A 16,078-nucleotide genomic window follows, 5' to 3' on the forward strand; every position below is an offset into this window, starting at 1 on the left:
TTTTGCAGCAAAATCCATACTCTGCCATGAGTTATGAGGCCTCAGGTAGGACTATAAGAAAGGTTAAAGTAGACATGGCTAGAAAATGGTAAAGGTGAAGAGTTTAGAGTGGCAGCCTGACTGAGCTCAGGTCAGATTACAGGGAGTGTGCTGCAGAGTGTGTCCTGCAGGCACACACCAGCAAGTGCAAACGAAAACATTACACACGAACACAGACATCAAGTTCAATAATTTATTCCAAAATAAATCATTATAAGAAGTCCAGAAGAAAAACAACACATGTGAGTGTTAAGGCAGAGTAAGGCACTTTAATTTTATAAATTATGTCACATTTAGTAAGATTAAGGTCAGGGTTTGAATATCGTGTAAGGCAAAGTGATTAAAATCCCTTAAACTTTTAAGACTGGGTAGATTTAAAACAACAACTTGTTTCGAATCAGTAAAAACAGAAGTAAGGGTTTTCTGTCCATAATACGACAGAAGCGGGTCAACAAAGCAGCGCAGGTATTTTCTGTTTGAGATTTAAACATGAAGGTAGTCAGGTTTAGGCATAGTCTTCACCTAACATCCCCCCTGAAATGACCTGGGTTAGACAGTAGTTCTAGTGTAAATCCTTTCTCAGCTTTCACCTGTTCATCAGGCTGCTGTCATCCATCACATGTGCTCTGGGTGGTCTTGCAAACATTTGATGAACTCTGTCACTGGATGGCCGTGGAAGCAGACATTGTGAACAGCAGTGAAGAGAGGAAACCTGGCGAGGTAAAATAAATAATTTAAGAACAATGGATATTACCAAAGAAAAGGTTGAACATTTTGGGAAATTGTCCTATTGGTTACCTAGATTAGAAGATTGGTACCACACTTACAAACTCATGTAACCACTCGTCGCTTTTGTATAGATTAAAGAAGCAAAATATGACAAAGCAAGCTGTTTCTCCTGTTTTCAGTCTTAGCTGACACCTTTAGCTTCATATGTACTATAATAACATGAGGGCGGTACCAATGTTCTCAGCTAACTCACAGCAAGAAAGAGTATGATTGAAATGTCCCACTATTCCTCAACATTTTTGCATAACATGATGTGAACACAATCACAAATTAGGTTGAGATAGCATATTCAAATGGACCCAGTTATACTGACACGTATCAGTAATTGTAGTAATGATAATGTCCCAACAAGCCATCTTTTGGATAATCCCTGATTTGTCTCCAGGTTCACATTTGACTGCTTCCCTTCATTGGTCTGCTACCTTTTCAAAAACAATGTATTATGTCTTACTTACTTTAGCTGTGCTTTTCTTAATAACCTCTCCATAAATATGTTCACTCGTTTATTTTCTTAGCATAGTTTAGGTTGTATACCTTCTGAATGTTACCATGGGTGTATGTGTGTGTTGGACAAAATATGACAAACTTACTTCTCCACCAGTTTTTTCTGTTCCAAGATAACGTGGACCTCTGATGCGGTGGCTGGACCCTGAAGCTTCTGACCGTTCAGCAGCTCGTTCTCTAGCTGCTCGATGCTCTGAAAAAAAAGATTGTTGTCATTGTTTAAGTGTCTGATAATCCTTTCCACGAGAAGGGAGTGATACAGACAAACACAGAGGAAGAGGAAATCTGTTCACTCATACTTTTCCTGTTTTGGCGAAAGCCTCTCCAATCTTGCGGTTGCGTCCACCGTAGCAGGTCGTGATGAGGTCAGCGATGCCGCAGCTCTCCAGGAAGGTGGCGGGGGAGACGGGGCAGTTTGTGCAGAAGATCTTGGCGAAGGCGATCATCTCCATCAGGCCGAGACGGATCACCGCTGCCTTGGTGTTGTCGCCGAAGCCCAGGCCATCACAGAATCCTGCTCCCACTGCCACAATGTTCTGGAGACACAAGAGCGCACACTGCTGTCGTTGGGTTGCACTTTTTACAGGTTGGGGTTAGTACTAATGCACAGGAGGAATCTAACTGTTTGGATGAGAAAGAAATTGCCTCCAAATAGATCACGGTTTGCCTCTTTAATGCCTTTGATGCATACACATACCCTGTTGAATACTGTTTACATATTGAAAGAAATCCAAATATATCAAAAACATAGTGAGATTATAAGTGATAAGAATTTTTTTTATCCATTCTGCACCTTCAATATGAGCAGATGCATCTCTTCAGCATGATATTTGAAAGTTTTCCGTAGAAGTGTTTTAGAGTTACTAGTTAAAGAGGTTTTGGCAAATGGTGAATTGAATAGATTTGTAAAAAAACATTATTCTGCATTGACTTCTTTTTATTTTATGATATTTTGGAGCATTTCAACTTTTATGTATTTTTTAGAGCGCACAGACATTGAATGACATTGGAATTTCTAAGGCACTCAGATGCTGGTGACAATAGAAATAAGTAAATGTGTTTCGAAGGAGGAGAGCTCACCTTGAGCGCCCCGCAGATCTCAACAACATCAGCCTCCTCCACCACAGTCACACGGAAATTGGTGGTCTGCATCAGCTCCTTCAGCATGGGCCAGTGGGCTTTGTCTTTGCAACCTGTGTCCAAAAGTTACAAATAAATCAACACCATTTCCCATAATGCAGCACTTAAGAAATGTATACTGTATAAAACCATAAACATGCATTGGTAAGACTAGACAGAAGGAATAACACTGTTTTGTTCAAAATACATTTCTAAAAGTTATATATTAAATAGTACGGATTTATTTTTTCAGACACACCAAAATGGTGATGTGTAAAAGTGTGTTTTTTTAACTTCATTTCAAAACATATTTGACACAGCGTAGCCCAAAGTGTTACCATGAAGATTACCATGTGGTCTACATAACATAGGAAAACCAAATCTGAGGCATGACATTACACCTATTTGATGATAGTTTTGAACAATATAATGTATGTTAATTACTGTATATATGTAATATCAATCAGTCATGTTGCTCACTGCGATTCTGTCTCAAAGTTGCTGTTTACAGCTAAAAACATGTCAACAGAGAGATGTATATTGTAAGCATGCATCCAGACTCAAAGCAATACTGTGCTCTACTTTCATAGTAAAGTCCTATCCAAAGGACAAATTCAATTAGATCCCCTTAATTATCCTCCGTACCAATGGTTGTTTCACAGAACTTCTCCTCAGCGACCTCGTTGGCGATGTTTGCTCCCATGAGGACCATCGTTGTGATGTCCAGCTTCCCTCTGATGACCTCTGAGATCAGCTTCAGCCCCTCTGGACCCGCATCCACCCCCTGGAGCAGCAAATTTAAAAATTAGTATGCAGAAATACTTTCCCTTTGTTTTGTGCATAGTGAAATTCCTGCTCCAGAATGATACAAATCTGGTATATTTCCAAATTGGTTCCACCTACAAATACTTGCTTTGATGTATTGGTGCATAACAAAAAGAAATACATGAATAGAAAATACCGGGAAAATGCAATTAAAGTATTAAAAACCCTATTAAAAATAGTTATGTTCTTGCCATTTAAGCTTCTTTGAATTTGAAATGTGATATATTATAAATGTATAAGTACTGTACACGTGCTCTGTGTGGATCTTCTTTTGGATTCTAACATCACAGACATTATGATTGTACAGCCTGGCAAATAACTAATAAAAAGTGAAAATGGGGGGGGGGGGGGTTACCTTGGTTGGTTATTGGCGAATGGTTACACAAGCCAAAAAAAATGTATGACATCATCAGTGGCCAAAATCTGATCAGCTCATTTTCAGAGAGGTTTTAATAGAAATGGATCAGGACAAAAAGTGAGAGAATCTTTTTTCCTGAAACTTTCAGAATCTCTTTACACAGAGGGGACACATGTTGATGTAGAAAAGACATGAAGAAGTGGATTTTGCACAATAGGTGACCTTTAAGTAAAAACATATTGACCAAATAAAAAGAAAGTTTCCCCTTAATTACTCAGCAATGTTTATATCCAAAATAGGTCAAGTTGGAGTAGAAATGTCAAGAAATGTTGCAAATATTATGTTATAGTACCATATGTTTCCATATAAAACGTAAGAAAGACGTTACCTTGATGAGAGACATGCCTACAGCATCCTTCTTGATGTGGTCTTTGATAGTGTCACACACTCTCACGATGAACTGGTGAGGGATCACGAAGATGAGGATGTCAGCTCCTGTCACAGACTCAGCTAAGTCTGGAACAGCCAACTGAAGGAGAGAGAGGAAAGATGGTGAAACTTTACTTTATATCACAACACCAGAAAGTCATAAATGTAATCCAAGAGTGTTTGTTTACCACATTGGGGGGCAGCTTGTGGCCGGGCAGATATTTCACATTCTCGTGGTCGTTGTTGATGATTTCTGTGAGTTTACGTCCGTTCACCGTCTCCTCGAACACCCACATGTTCACTGTGGTGTCGAACCTGTCATACTTGGCTGCGTTGGCACCCACAATCTTGGCAACGGCAGAGCCCCTGTGGACATGGAGGTACACAGTGAGAGACAGTGGCTTGTTGTACTTCAAGTTTCCCAAAAAAGATTAAATGTCCTGATGTTTTCTGTTACATTGAAATTATACATTGGTTTAAATGAATGGTCCTGAAGTGATACTAGAGACAAATATATGAAAAAGTTGTCTGAAATCCATTCATAGGTTTGACAGTTTATATTGTGTTAAGGGAATTGTGCGATCAAATGTGTTAACATTACATTACATTGCATTTAGCTGACGCTTTTATCCAAAGCGACTTACAATAAGTACATTCGACCAGGAAGACACAACCTTGAAGAAAACAGAATCATATAAGTACATCAGGTTTCATAGAGCCAAACATTTCAAGTGCTACTCAACTGGCTTTAGGTAAGCCAGTCCTTTATTAGTATAAATGTGCTTTGTTAATAAATCTATCGCTCGAAGTGGAGTCGAAAGAGATGAGTTTTCAGTTTGCGCCGGAAGATGTGTAAGCTATCTGCTGTCCTGATGTCAATGGGGAGCTCATTCCACCATCTTGGAGCCAGGATAGCAAACCCACGTGTTTTTGCTGATGGGAACTTGGGTCCCCCTCGCAGCGAGGGAGCAGCGAGTCGTTTGGCTGATGCAGAGCGTAGTGCACGCGCTGGGGTGTACGGTTTAACCATGTCCTGGATGTACGAAGGGCCAGATCCATTCGCAGCATGGTAAGCAAGTACCAGTGTCTTGAAGTGGATTCTAGCAGTTACCGGAAGCCAGTGAAGGGAGCGAAGGAGCGGAGTAGTGTGGGAAAATTTAGGAAGGTTGAAGACCAGACGAGCCGCTGCATTCTGGATGAGCTGCAGAGGTCGGATGACACATGCAGGTAGACCAGCCAGGAGGGAGATGCAGTAGTCTAGGCGTGAGATGACGAGAGCCTGGACCAGAACCTGAGTCGCTTTCTGAGTCAGCTGGGGACGTATCTTCCTGATGTTGTAAAGCGTGTATCTGCAGCAACGGGTTGTAGCAGCGATGTTTGCAGTGAAGGACAGGTTGTTATCTAGGGTCACACCCAGATTCCTTGCAGTCTGACTCGGGGAAACAACTGAGGTGCCGATGTTGATTGTTAGGTCAAGAGTGGGACAATCTTTTCCGGAAGGAAAAGCAGCTCAGTCTTGTCAAGGTTGAGCTTGAGGTGAATGAGCAGACATCCACTGAGAGATGTCAGCTAGACAAGCAGAGATGCGTGCGACGACCTGGGGTCTCTGAGCGGGGAAAGGACAGAATTAATTGGGGTGTCGTCAGCGTAGCAGTGGTATGAAAAAACCATGCGGGCTAATGACTGATCCGAGCCAGTTTGTGTACAGGGAGAAGAGGAGGGGACCAAGAACAGAGCCCTGAGGGACCCCTGTAGTTAATTGACAAGGGTCGGACTCAGACCATGTTTCTGTGTCCCGGGCCCCGGACGGTTGGATGAAAATAAGTTATTATCCAAAAGAAAAGGATGAGAGAAAACTTGATGAAGCCTCCTTCCCCTGGGTTACTTGTGCGATGAATTGCCTCCCTCAACTTTACTGTTGAATTGAAGAGGAAACAAGGCCCTTCCGGTGGACATTTTCAAATAAGACTCCAAACGGTGACCGTTAGATTTAGTTTGAGTGGCAATATCACGAAGTATTATTACTTTCCATATTAAGGTTTAATAGATATTTACTTTTTGTTGAGTTATCTTTATAATATTGCATTTTGTTACTTGAGTTGGGGGGGGCTGATAGTAATCATCAAAATACAGTATAAAAACTATGCTGCCTCATATTATTGAAAATAATGAAGAAGAGAATTCAATTGGTCTCAGAGAAAACATAACCATCACTCTTTTTTTATAATAGGTGAAAAGAGTGTCATGTGTGTCCAGTCCATAGACTGTATGGGTCCAATCACGTTACATTGGAATCATTGTTTTCTAATATAAATGTGAATGGCAAATAAGGCTACAAACATAATCAAAAAGTGTTCTACATAAGACCAATTGAATCACCCAATTCGTTAATTTATTATAACCTTGAGTCAAGTCATAGTTAAGGTTTTAAATAAACATCACGTTTATTTATAATAGAAACAAACAAAAATACATTGATGATCCATAAATCAGTCACCCTAGAAATAATCAGCGAGCCAGCCTATCAAGGGCGGATGGGATGCTCTATTAAGTTGTAGTGTTGGCTGTTGTGAAATTATTATAATTTGCCAGTTTTGACTTGTAAATGATAAGACCCCCTGACACTTGCCAAAAAGCTCAAATAAAGTAACGAATTGTCCACATTTCTTCATCTTGTGTAGGTCAATCTGGTCAGCTTCCGGTATTTATTGGCTGTTGTTAAAAAGCTTGACAGACCTTGGCTGCCCTCCTGAGATGAGGGCTGGAATTGAGGAAGTGAAGGCGGGTCCTCCCTCACCGAGGGGATGGGTGCCATGCATGTATGGGATCCATCCCTGCTGTTTCCCTGTTGGAGCCACACTGTTGTCAGAAACTTTAATATTTAACTATGGTATGGTGGTGTTGTATAACCTATACTACTATATTATAGGCTACACTGGGAGATTGTACTGCCTCCATTCAGTAATCCGATTGATAGGGTATCTTTAAAGGTGCCAAGTCAAAGGCAGATACAATTGACGACTTGTGATCGATGTGATGGCGCACACTAGTGGACAAAATATACATCGCAACTACAAATTGTTAAGGAATATTATGTGACATCTTGACCTTTAGGGGATTTTATTCTGTAATGGCTAAGATGTACATTGCACTCCACTAAAAGTCACCATCAACATGTATATTTTGTGCATTTCGAATTTGCTCAAAGTTTCTTATAAAGGACAGACATATTATTGTTTTTTCACAACACCACAATGGTGTAGTGTTACGAAAATGGAGCATCGCTCCATCCGTGTTGTTAAGGAGGGATGGGGCAGCTGCAGATCTGTCTGCTGTCTAATTATAGATGACCATTTGCCCCTTTAGAGCGCGGTATTATTAGAAATCTCACAGGCCAGTTGACTCAATAACTATGCAAGGGGTTTTCAGCCAGGGATCCTGATTTAAACAAGTGGTAAATGATGTGGCTCCACGGTCTACAACAAAACTAAGAAAAAGTAACACGATAGTAGGATCAAGGAGAAACGATAATGGAGGAATTTTTATAAAGTGTTTCAACAATTATGAAACTGGCAGGCAGGGAATGTATATTACCACTTCAAGGCCAGAGGAAATAGGCTTCCCACTGACTTTCACGCTGCCTTGAGCTGAATCTCTTATCAACAGAGCATTGATGGAATACACTGGCATATGGTGTCATGATCACACATGGGTTTCTTGCATTTTAATTGTCATCAAGTGGTTTCAAAATAATTCAAAAGATTCTTAGATTATGAGGGCATTTATAAATTGAATATTTTTGCAGCAAAAATCCATACTCTGCCATGAGTTATGAGGCCTCAGGTAGGACTATAAGAAAGGTTAAAGTAGACATGGCTAGAAAATGGTAAAGGTGAAGAGTTTAGAGTGGCAGCCTGACTGAGCTCAGGTCAGATTACAGGGAGTGTGCTGCAGAGTGTGTCCTGCAGGCACACACCAGCAAGTGCAAACGAAAACATTACACACGAACACAGACATCAAGTTCAATAATTTATTCCAAAATAAATCATTATAAGAAGTCCAGAAGAAAAACAACACATGTGAGTGTTAAGGCAGAGTAAGGCACTTTAATTTTATAAATTATGTCACATTTAGTAAGATTAAGGTCAGGGTTTGAATATCGTGTAAGGCAAAGTGATTAAAATCCCTTAAACTTTTAAGACTGGGTAGATTTAAAACAACAACTTGTTTCGAATCAGTAAAAACAGAAGTAAGGGTTTTCTGTCCATAATACGACAGAAGCGGGTCAACAAAGCAGCGCAGGTATTTTCTGTTTGAGATTTAAACATGAAGGTAGTCAGGTTTAGGCATAGTCTTCACCTAACATCCCCCCTGAAATGACCTGGGTTAGACAGTAGTTCTAGTGTAAATCCTTTCTCAGCTTTCACCTGTTCATCAGGCTGCTGTCATCCATCACATGTGCTCTGGGTGGTCTTGCAAACATTTGATGAACTCTGTCACTGGATGGCCGTGGAAGCAGACATTGTGAACAGCAGTGAAGAGAGGAAACCTGGCGAGGTAAAATAAATAATTTAAGAACAATGGATATTACCAAAGAAAAGGTTGAACATTTTGGGAAATTGTCCTATTGGTTACCTAGATTAGAAGATTGGTACCACACTTACAAACTCATGTAACCACTCGTCGCTTTTGTATAGATTAAAGAAGCAAAATATGACAAAGCAAGCTGTTTCTCCTGTTTTCAGTCTTAGCTGACACCTTTAGCTTCATATGTACTATAATAACATGAGGGCGGTACCAATGTTCTCAGCTAACTCACAGCAAGAAAGAGTATGATTGAAATGTCCCACTATTCCTCAACATTTTTGCATAACATGATGTGAACACAATCACAAATTAGGTTGAGATAGCATATTCAAATGGACCCAGTTATACTGACACGTATCAGTAATTGTAGTAATGATAATGTCCCAACAAGCCATCTTTTGGATAATCCCTGATTTGTCTCCAGGTTCACATTTGACTGCTTCCCTTCATTGGTCTGCTACCTTTTCAAAAACAATGTATTATGTCTTACTTACTTTAGCTGTGCTTTTCTTAATAACCTCTCCATAAATATGTTCACTCGTTTATTTTCTTAGCATAGTTTAGGTTGTATACCTTCTGAATGTTACCATGGGTGTATGTGTGTGTTGGACAAAATATGACAAACTTACTTCTCCACCAGTTTTTTCTGTTCCAAGATAACGTGGACCTCTGATGCGGTGGCTGGACCCTGAAGCTTCTGACCGTTCAGCAGCTCGTTCTCTAGCTGCTCGATGCTCTGAAAAAAAAGATTGTTGTCATTGTTTAAGTGTCTGATAATCCTTTCCACGAGAAGGGAGTGATACAGACAAACACAGAGGAAGAGGAAATCTGTTCACTCATACTTTTCCTGTTTTGGCGAAAGCCTCTCCAATCTTGCGGTTGCGTCCACCGTAGCAGGTCGTGATGAGGTCAGCGATGCCGCAGCTCTCCAGGAAGGTGGCGGGGGGAGACGGGGCAGTTTGTGCAGAAGATCTTGGCGAAGGCGATCATCTCCATCAGGCCGAGACGGATCACCGCTGCCTTGGTGTTGTCGCCGAAGCCCAGGCCATCACAGAATCCTGCTCCCACTGCCACAATGTTCTGGAGACACAAGAGCGCACACTGCTGTCGTTGGGTTGCACTTTTTACAGGTTGGGGTTAGTACTAATGCACAGGAGGAATCTAACTGTTTGGATGAGAAAGAAATTGCCTCCAAATAGATCACGGTTTGCCTCTTTAATGCCTTTGATGCATACACATACCCTGTTGAATACTGTTTACATATTGAAAGAAATCCAAATATATCAAAAACATAGTGAGATTATAAGTGATAAGAATTTTTTTTATCCATTCTGCACCTTCAATATGAGCAGATGCATCTCTTCAGCATGATATTTGAAAGTTTTCCGTAGAAGTGTTTTAGAGTTACTAGTTAAAGAGGTTTTGGCAAATGGTGAATTGAATAGATTTGTAAAAAAACATTATTCTGCATTGACTTCTTTTTATTTTATGATATTTTGGAGCATTTCAACTTTTATGTATTTTTTAGAGCGCACAGACATTGAATGACATTGGAATTTCTAAGGCACTCAGATGCTGGTGACAATAGAAATAAGTAAATGTGTTTCGAAGGAGGAGAGCTCACCTTGAGCGCCCCGCAGATCTCAACAACATCAGCCTCCTCCACCACAGTCACACGGAAATTGGTGGTCTGCATCAGCTCCTTCAGCATGGGCCAGTGGGCTTTGTCTTTGCAACCTGTGTCCAAAAGTTACAAATAAATCAACACCATTTCCCATAATGCAGCACTTAAGAAATGTATACTGTATAAAACCATAAACATGCATTGGTAAGACTAGACAGAAGGAATAACACTGTTTTGTTCAAAATACATTTCTAAAAGTTATATATTAAATAGTACGGATTTATTTTTTCAGACACACCAAAATGGTGATGTGTAAAAGTGTGTTTTTTTAACTTCATTTCAAAACATATTTGACACAGCGTAGCCCAAAGTGTTACCATGAAGATTACCATGTGGTCTACATAACATAGGAAAACCAAATCTGAGGCATGACATTACACCTATTTGATGATAGTTTTGAACAATATAATGTATGTTAATTACTGTATATATGTAATATCAATCAGTCATGTTGCTCACTGCGATTCTGTCTCAAAGTTGCTGTTTACAGCTAAAAACATGTCAACAGAGAGATGTATATTGTAAGCATGCATCCAGACTCAAAGCAATACTGTGCTCTACTTTCATAGTAAAGTCCTATCCAAAGGACAAATTCAATTAGATCCCCTTAATTATCCTCCGTACCAATGGTTGTTTCACAGAACTTCTCCTCAGCGACCTCGTTGGCGATGTTTGCTCCCATGAGGACCATCGTTGTGATGTCCAGCTTCCCTCTGATGACCTCTGAGATCAGCTTCAGCCCCTCTGGACCCGCATCCACCCCCTGGAGCAGCAAATTTAAAAATTAGTATGCAGAAATACTTTCCCTTTGTTTTGTGCATAGTGAAATTCCTGCTCCAGAATGATACAAATCTGGTATATTTCCAAATTGGTTCCACCTACAAATACTTGCTTTGATGTATTGGTGCATAACAAAAAGAAATACATGAATAGAAAATACCGGGAAAATGCAATTAAAGTATTAAAAACCCTATTAAAAATAGTTATGTTCTTGCCATTTAAGCTTCTTTGAATTTGAAATGTGATATATTATAAATGTATAAGTACTGTACACGTGCTCTGTGTGGATCTTCTTTTGGATTCTAACATCACAGACATTATGATTGTACAGCCTGGCAAATAACTAATAAAAAGTGAAAATGGGGGGGGGGGGTTACCTTGGTTGGTTATTGGCGAATGGTAACACAAGCCAAAAAAAATGTATGACATCATCAGTGGCCAAAATCTGATCAGCTCATTTTCAGAGAGGTTTTAATAGAAATGGATCAGGACAAAAAGTGAGAGAATCTTTTTTCCTGAAACTTTCAGAATCTCTTTACACAGAGGGGACACATGTTGATGTAGAAAAGACATGAAGAAGTGGATTTTGCACAATAGGTGACCTTTAAGTAAAAACATATTGACCAAATAAAAAGAAAGTTTCCCCTTAATTACTCAGCAATGTTTATATCCAAAATAGGTCAAGTTGGAGTAGAAATGTCAAGAAATGTTGCAAATATTATGTTATAGTACCATATGTTTCCATATAAAACGTAAGAAAGACGTTACCTTGATGAGAGACATGCCTACAGCATCCTTCTTGATGTGGTCTTTGATGGTGTCACACACTCTCACGATGAACTGGTGAGGGATCACGAAGATGAGGATGTCAGCTCCTGTCACAGACTCAGCTAAGTCTGGAACAGCCAACTGAAGGAGAGAGAGGAAAGATGGTGAAACTTTACTTTATATCACAACACCAGAAAGTCATAAATGTAATCCAAGAGTGTTTGTTTACCACATTGGGGGGCAGCTTGTGGCCGGGCAGATATTTCACATTCTCGTGGTCGTTGTTGATGATTTCTGTGAGTTTACGTCCGTTCACCGTCTCCTCGAACACCCACATGTTCACTGTGGTGTCGAACCTGTCATACTTGGCTGCGTTGGCACCCACAATCTTGGCAACGGCAGAGCCCCTGTGGACATGGAGGTACACAGTGAGAGACAGTGGCTTGTTGTACTTCAAGTTTCCCAAAAAAGATTAAATGTCCTGATGTTTTCTGTTACATTGAAATTATACATTGGTTTAAATGAATGGTCCTGAAGTGATACTAGAGACAAATATATGAAAAAGTTGTCTGAAATCCATTCATAGGTTTGACAGTTTATATTGTGTTAAGGGAATTGTGCGATCAAATGTGTTAACATTGCTAACCTTAGTTTCTCTGATTAGGTCATCTCTTTGGGAGTGAACCTTAAATCTATGTGTGATCAACAGACGTGTTTAGGGGGTGAGGTTTTTGCATACTGTGTCTGAGGGGTATCTGTATATTCCATTTGTCTTGTATGGTGTGATGGTTTTGCATACAGTGCCCCCTGGTATCAGCTGGCCTCCCAGAATGATGTTGTAATGTAAATCTGCTTTGATGTTCTCTTATAAAGAGAGCCTGTCATACTTGCAAATATAAAGGTCCTTATTGCTTTTAATACGAATATTGTGTAGCTGTACGTTTGTTACCTAACTGATTATTCTCTCTAGAAGACCACAGCTGATTTTAAAGCTGCTAGACAATTGTTTTCTGAAATGACTGACTTTTTTTAATTCATGCTATTTTACCAAAAAAAGTGATTTGCTTTTAAATAATAAAAGTTGGTTTTAGATTATTTGTGCTTGTTTCTAATAGTTGATAGTGATTGATAGGCAGTAGTGTATCTACTACCAACAGTGAACAGTTGTTAAATGACCCGTAACCCTTGACATTTGTAGTGAACACATTCAGTGTCACATAACTGGAATAGTTCTTCAGCTGTTTTCCCGGACAAGAATAATACTACAGGTGAGAAAAAGAAAACCGCGGGACAATTATCTGGCAAGAGAGGAGATGTATTTTAAGACTGTAGGCTATTTAATATCAACATAAGCTAAGAGCAGCCACTTAAACTTTATTTATATCAAATAGAGAATAGGATAGACTACACTGGCAAACAGTCCACCACCTGATTATTTCTCCAATATCATTTTGTCATAACTGTCCTTATTCGAGAAATGAGTTAAGTATTTTCCATTTGATCCTTCTTTATTCTATAAATCCACTGTTTTTACTTTTCAGATTGAGTTTTTGCATACATGATGAATGAAGTACCAAAAGTATCCAAAATCTCTCTAGACCAGCAACAGAATTATAATTTTGCATACATTTTAGTGCATTTATAATAATGACAATTAAATACGATTTAATATTAACTAACAAGAGTCACACCACTACATCATGAGTACTTCTATACATAACATGTCCGTTACAAGTTGCTTATAATACTACAGTCCTACTTTTTTGTATGCACAGGTTTGAATGCAGGTCCATTATTACCACTTTACTTTTATGTTAAGTATCTTTAGTATCTTAATACCACAGACTGCTCTATGTCATGCAGGCTGAGGGATATCAACACCACCTGAAGGCTGACTCAACACAAACATTGTAGTTATAAAAAGGGGGAAATGCCTTCTAAATAAATATTTTAGGAGTTCAAGTTTAAAACCCTATTGAAAGCAAAATACATTTTGCAGTTCTTAACTCTATATTAATTATGTTTCTGCTTTACAAAGGATGAAGTTGCATAGGCTATGTTCCTCCAATATTTCATTTCAATACATAAGACATACGTCTCTATTTCAGCTTCAAACTAATCAAAGTTAATACAAGTAGTGATTTTACTCACCAGTTACCAGAGCCGATCACACAGATTTTCTTCGGTGCTGCCATGATGTGTTTGACCTTCCAGACGGAGCTGCTGCGGGTGCGGAGACACACTGAAGCCGGGACAACGTGTATTTATACCGGACACACAGCTGAGGCTGGCCCGCCCTCTGCGGCTGGTTGGTCTGCTCGCTCGCCGACACACTCCTTCTCTTTATATCTCTCACTCACACACACACACGCGCGCGCACACACACACACGTATTGAATAATCCAGTTTTAACTCAATTTGACCAATTTGAGAAGTAGCCCTATTTTATGAATAGCAACTACATAGAAAGAGTTGTTGGTAATAAAACAAATAGAATATCAACACCTTGCAGGTTAAAATGGGATGAAATATAACACAAGTAAAATCTAAAATTAAGAAAACATAATTGCACTTGCAATTTCATGTTTAAACATTTGTTGGTGAAATTAATTCATTGGGTTATTGCATTCTTGTAATGAGGAAGTGAACAACAATCATAGGAAATGCCTCAAATGGAAATACTGGTCCATAATACAACAATTACAACAATTTCTACAATTGCCAGTTAATAATTGATTCCCTTGCCAAAGATTGTTTTAGAGTTCAAGAGTGAAATTAAGTTGGGGAAACTACATAATGACATGTTTTTCATTACTATATTTCAGAGTTATTTAGAGAGAACTGTCATTCACTTATGTGGATTTTTTCATTTTACCTTTAAACTTCTACCAAAATGTATTTCATATTGAAATATAGTTGTTAGTACTTTACTATGTGTCTAACAGCTGTAGTTCATTTTCAGATTAAGAATTGATATAAGAGAACACATGACAATAAAACAAAATGCCATGTATTCTGAACAATCTGTGCTGTTGTATTTGCTGTAAAGTCTCTCTACTGTAGGCTATTTTTATTATATGTACAGCACTTTGGCTCGACCAAAAATCGTTTATAAATGTGCTATATAAATAAAACTTGATTTGATGTTGGAGCAGGGTCGGCTCTAGAACAAATCGAATGGGGGGGAAATCATTTACAAAGGGGGGGCACACACTGCCGTCAACAACCAACACACAAACACCAACGCAACTTCAAAAAACATGCTGTAAAGTCTATTGTCTTTCACACACATTGCAGAGTGTAGCGCTATTGTATAGCGCACCTATGACCTGTGCATACATGCACGGTTGTGGCACGACCACCAAAACAGAAACATATAAGGACATAGGCCACCATATAAAAAGGGTGCAAATGTATTTAGTATCCTATCCATGTGAACATGTTTTAGGTGGGTGTGGACCTAACCTCCTCTAGGAGGGTCTGGGGGCATGCTCCCCCGGGAAGATTATTTTTAAAATATTGAAGTTAAATGCATCAATCTGGTGCACTTTGAGAGCAACATGAAGAGATCTATGGATACATCTCTCAACATCCATATGAAACAGAACTGTACACAGATTTACTTTTTCTTTATGGATATTTTTACTAATCACTCCACTTTTAAACTGTATTCTTGTGTTACTGTCCTATAGTATTTCATACCCGTTTTTAATTTATTCTCTTATTCTTTAATAACTATAATGATCATATAAAGGTATTCCTCGCAAATACTTGTTTACATAAATGGTGACCAACCCGTTTGAGACCCACTGAGATAACTTACACTAAAGTGAACTATCTAAACACTGAGAGAGTCCTTTACCTCACTGAGCTGAGGTTATACGATCCTCTCAGTCTGACAGGAGAGGACTCTCCTCCACCTTGGTGTAGAAACAGCTCTTTATATCCGTTAGCATAGCGAGCTAACCAGATGCTAACATCAACATTCCACGTTACCGCTCGCGCACTCACAAAATGCGCTCGTGCCACACACACACAGAGCCGAGCTTGAATGAAACACAGAGACCCAGAAGTAGGATACTTGTACTGTACTGTATATGTATATCATATTATTTTCGATGGCTTTACTGTATAATCACTAATCAGTGTAACAGATGAACAGATCGCCACTGGGCTTTCATCTAAACACACAGCCA

General features: G+C 39.3%; 2 protein-coding genes across 2 annotated transcripts; both read right to left on the minus strand.

The window, feature by feature from the left end:
• Window positions 1-218: 218 nt before the first annotated feature.
• Window positions 219-4,750, minus strand: LOC117539483 (glycerol-3-phosphate dehydrogenase [NAD(+)], cytoplasmic-like). Its single transcript, XM_034205671.1, has 8 exons — window positions 4,708-4,750; window positions 4,252-4,429; window positions 4,023-4,163; window positions 3,097-3,235; window positions 2,413-2,525; window positions 1,632-1,868; window positions 1,419-1,525; window positions 219-751 (listed from the first exon to the last, which is right to left on the minus strand). The coding sequence occupies exons 1-8, from the start codon at window positions 4,716-4,718 to the stop codon at window positions 655-657; spliced, it is 1,023 nt and encodes a 340-aa protein (XP_034061562.1). The 5' UTR covers window positions 4,719-4,750; the 3' UTR covers window positions 219-654.
• Window positions 4,751-8,079: 3,329 nt separating this feature from the next.
• Window positions 8,080-14,242, minus strand: LOC117539599 (glycerol-3-phosphate dehydrogenase [NAD(+)], cytoplasmic-like). Its single transcript, XM_034205825.1, is given in 9 exon segments — window positions 8,080-8,612; window positions 9,280-9,386; window positions 9,493-9,594; window positions 9,596-9,730; window positions 10,275-10,387; window positions 10,959-11,097; window positions 11,883-12,023; window positions 12,112-12,289; window positions 14,034-14,242. Coding segments are annotated over 9 exon segments (1,056 nt in total). The 5' UTR covers window positions 14,078-14,242; the 3' UTR covers window positions 8,080-8,515.
• Between the last annotated feature and the right edge of the window lie 1,836 nt (window positions 14,243-16,078).

This window comes from Gymnodraco acuticeps, unplaced genomic scaffold, assembly GCF_902827175.1.
Source record: "Gymnodraco acuticeps unplaced genomic scaffold, fGymAcu1.1, whole genome shotgun sequence".
NCBI lineage: Eukaryota > Metazoa > Chordata > Actinopteri > Perciformes > Bathydraconidae > Gymnodraco > Gymnodraco acuticeps.

What these genes read in the sequence shown, in the direction of transcription:
- LOC117539483 (XM_034205671.1), bottom strand. An exon ending in TAGGCATGTCTCTCATCAAG is followed by an intron (nt 3,236 to 4,022) that starts GTAACGTCTTTC and finishes TTGCTGCTCCAG; the next exon opens with GGGGTGGATGCGGGTCCAGA. An exon ending in CAGAAAAAACTGGTGGAGAA is followed by an intron (nt 752 to 1,418) that starts GTAAGTTTGTCA and finishes TTACCTCGCCAG; the next exon opens with GTTTCCTCTCTTCACTGCTG.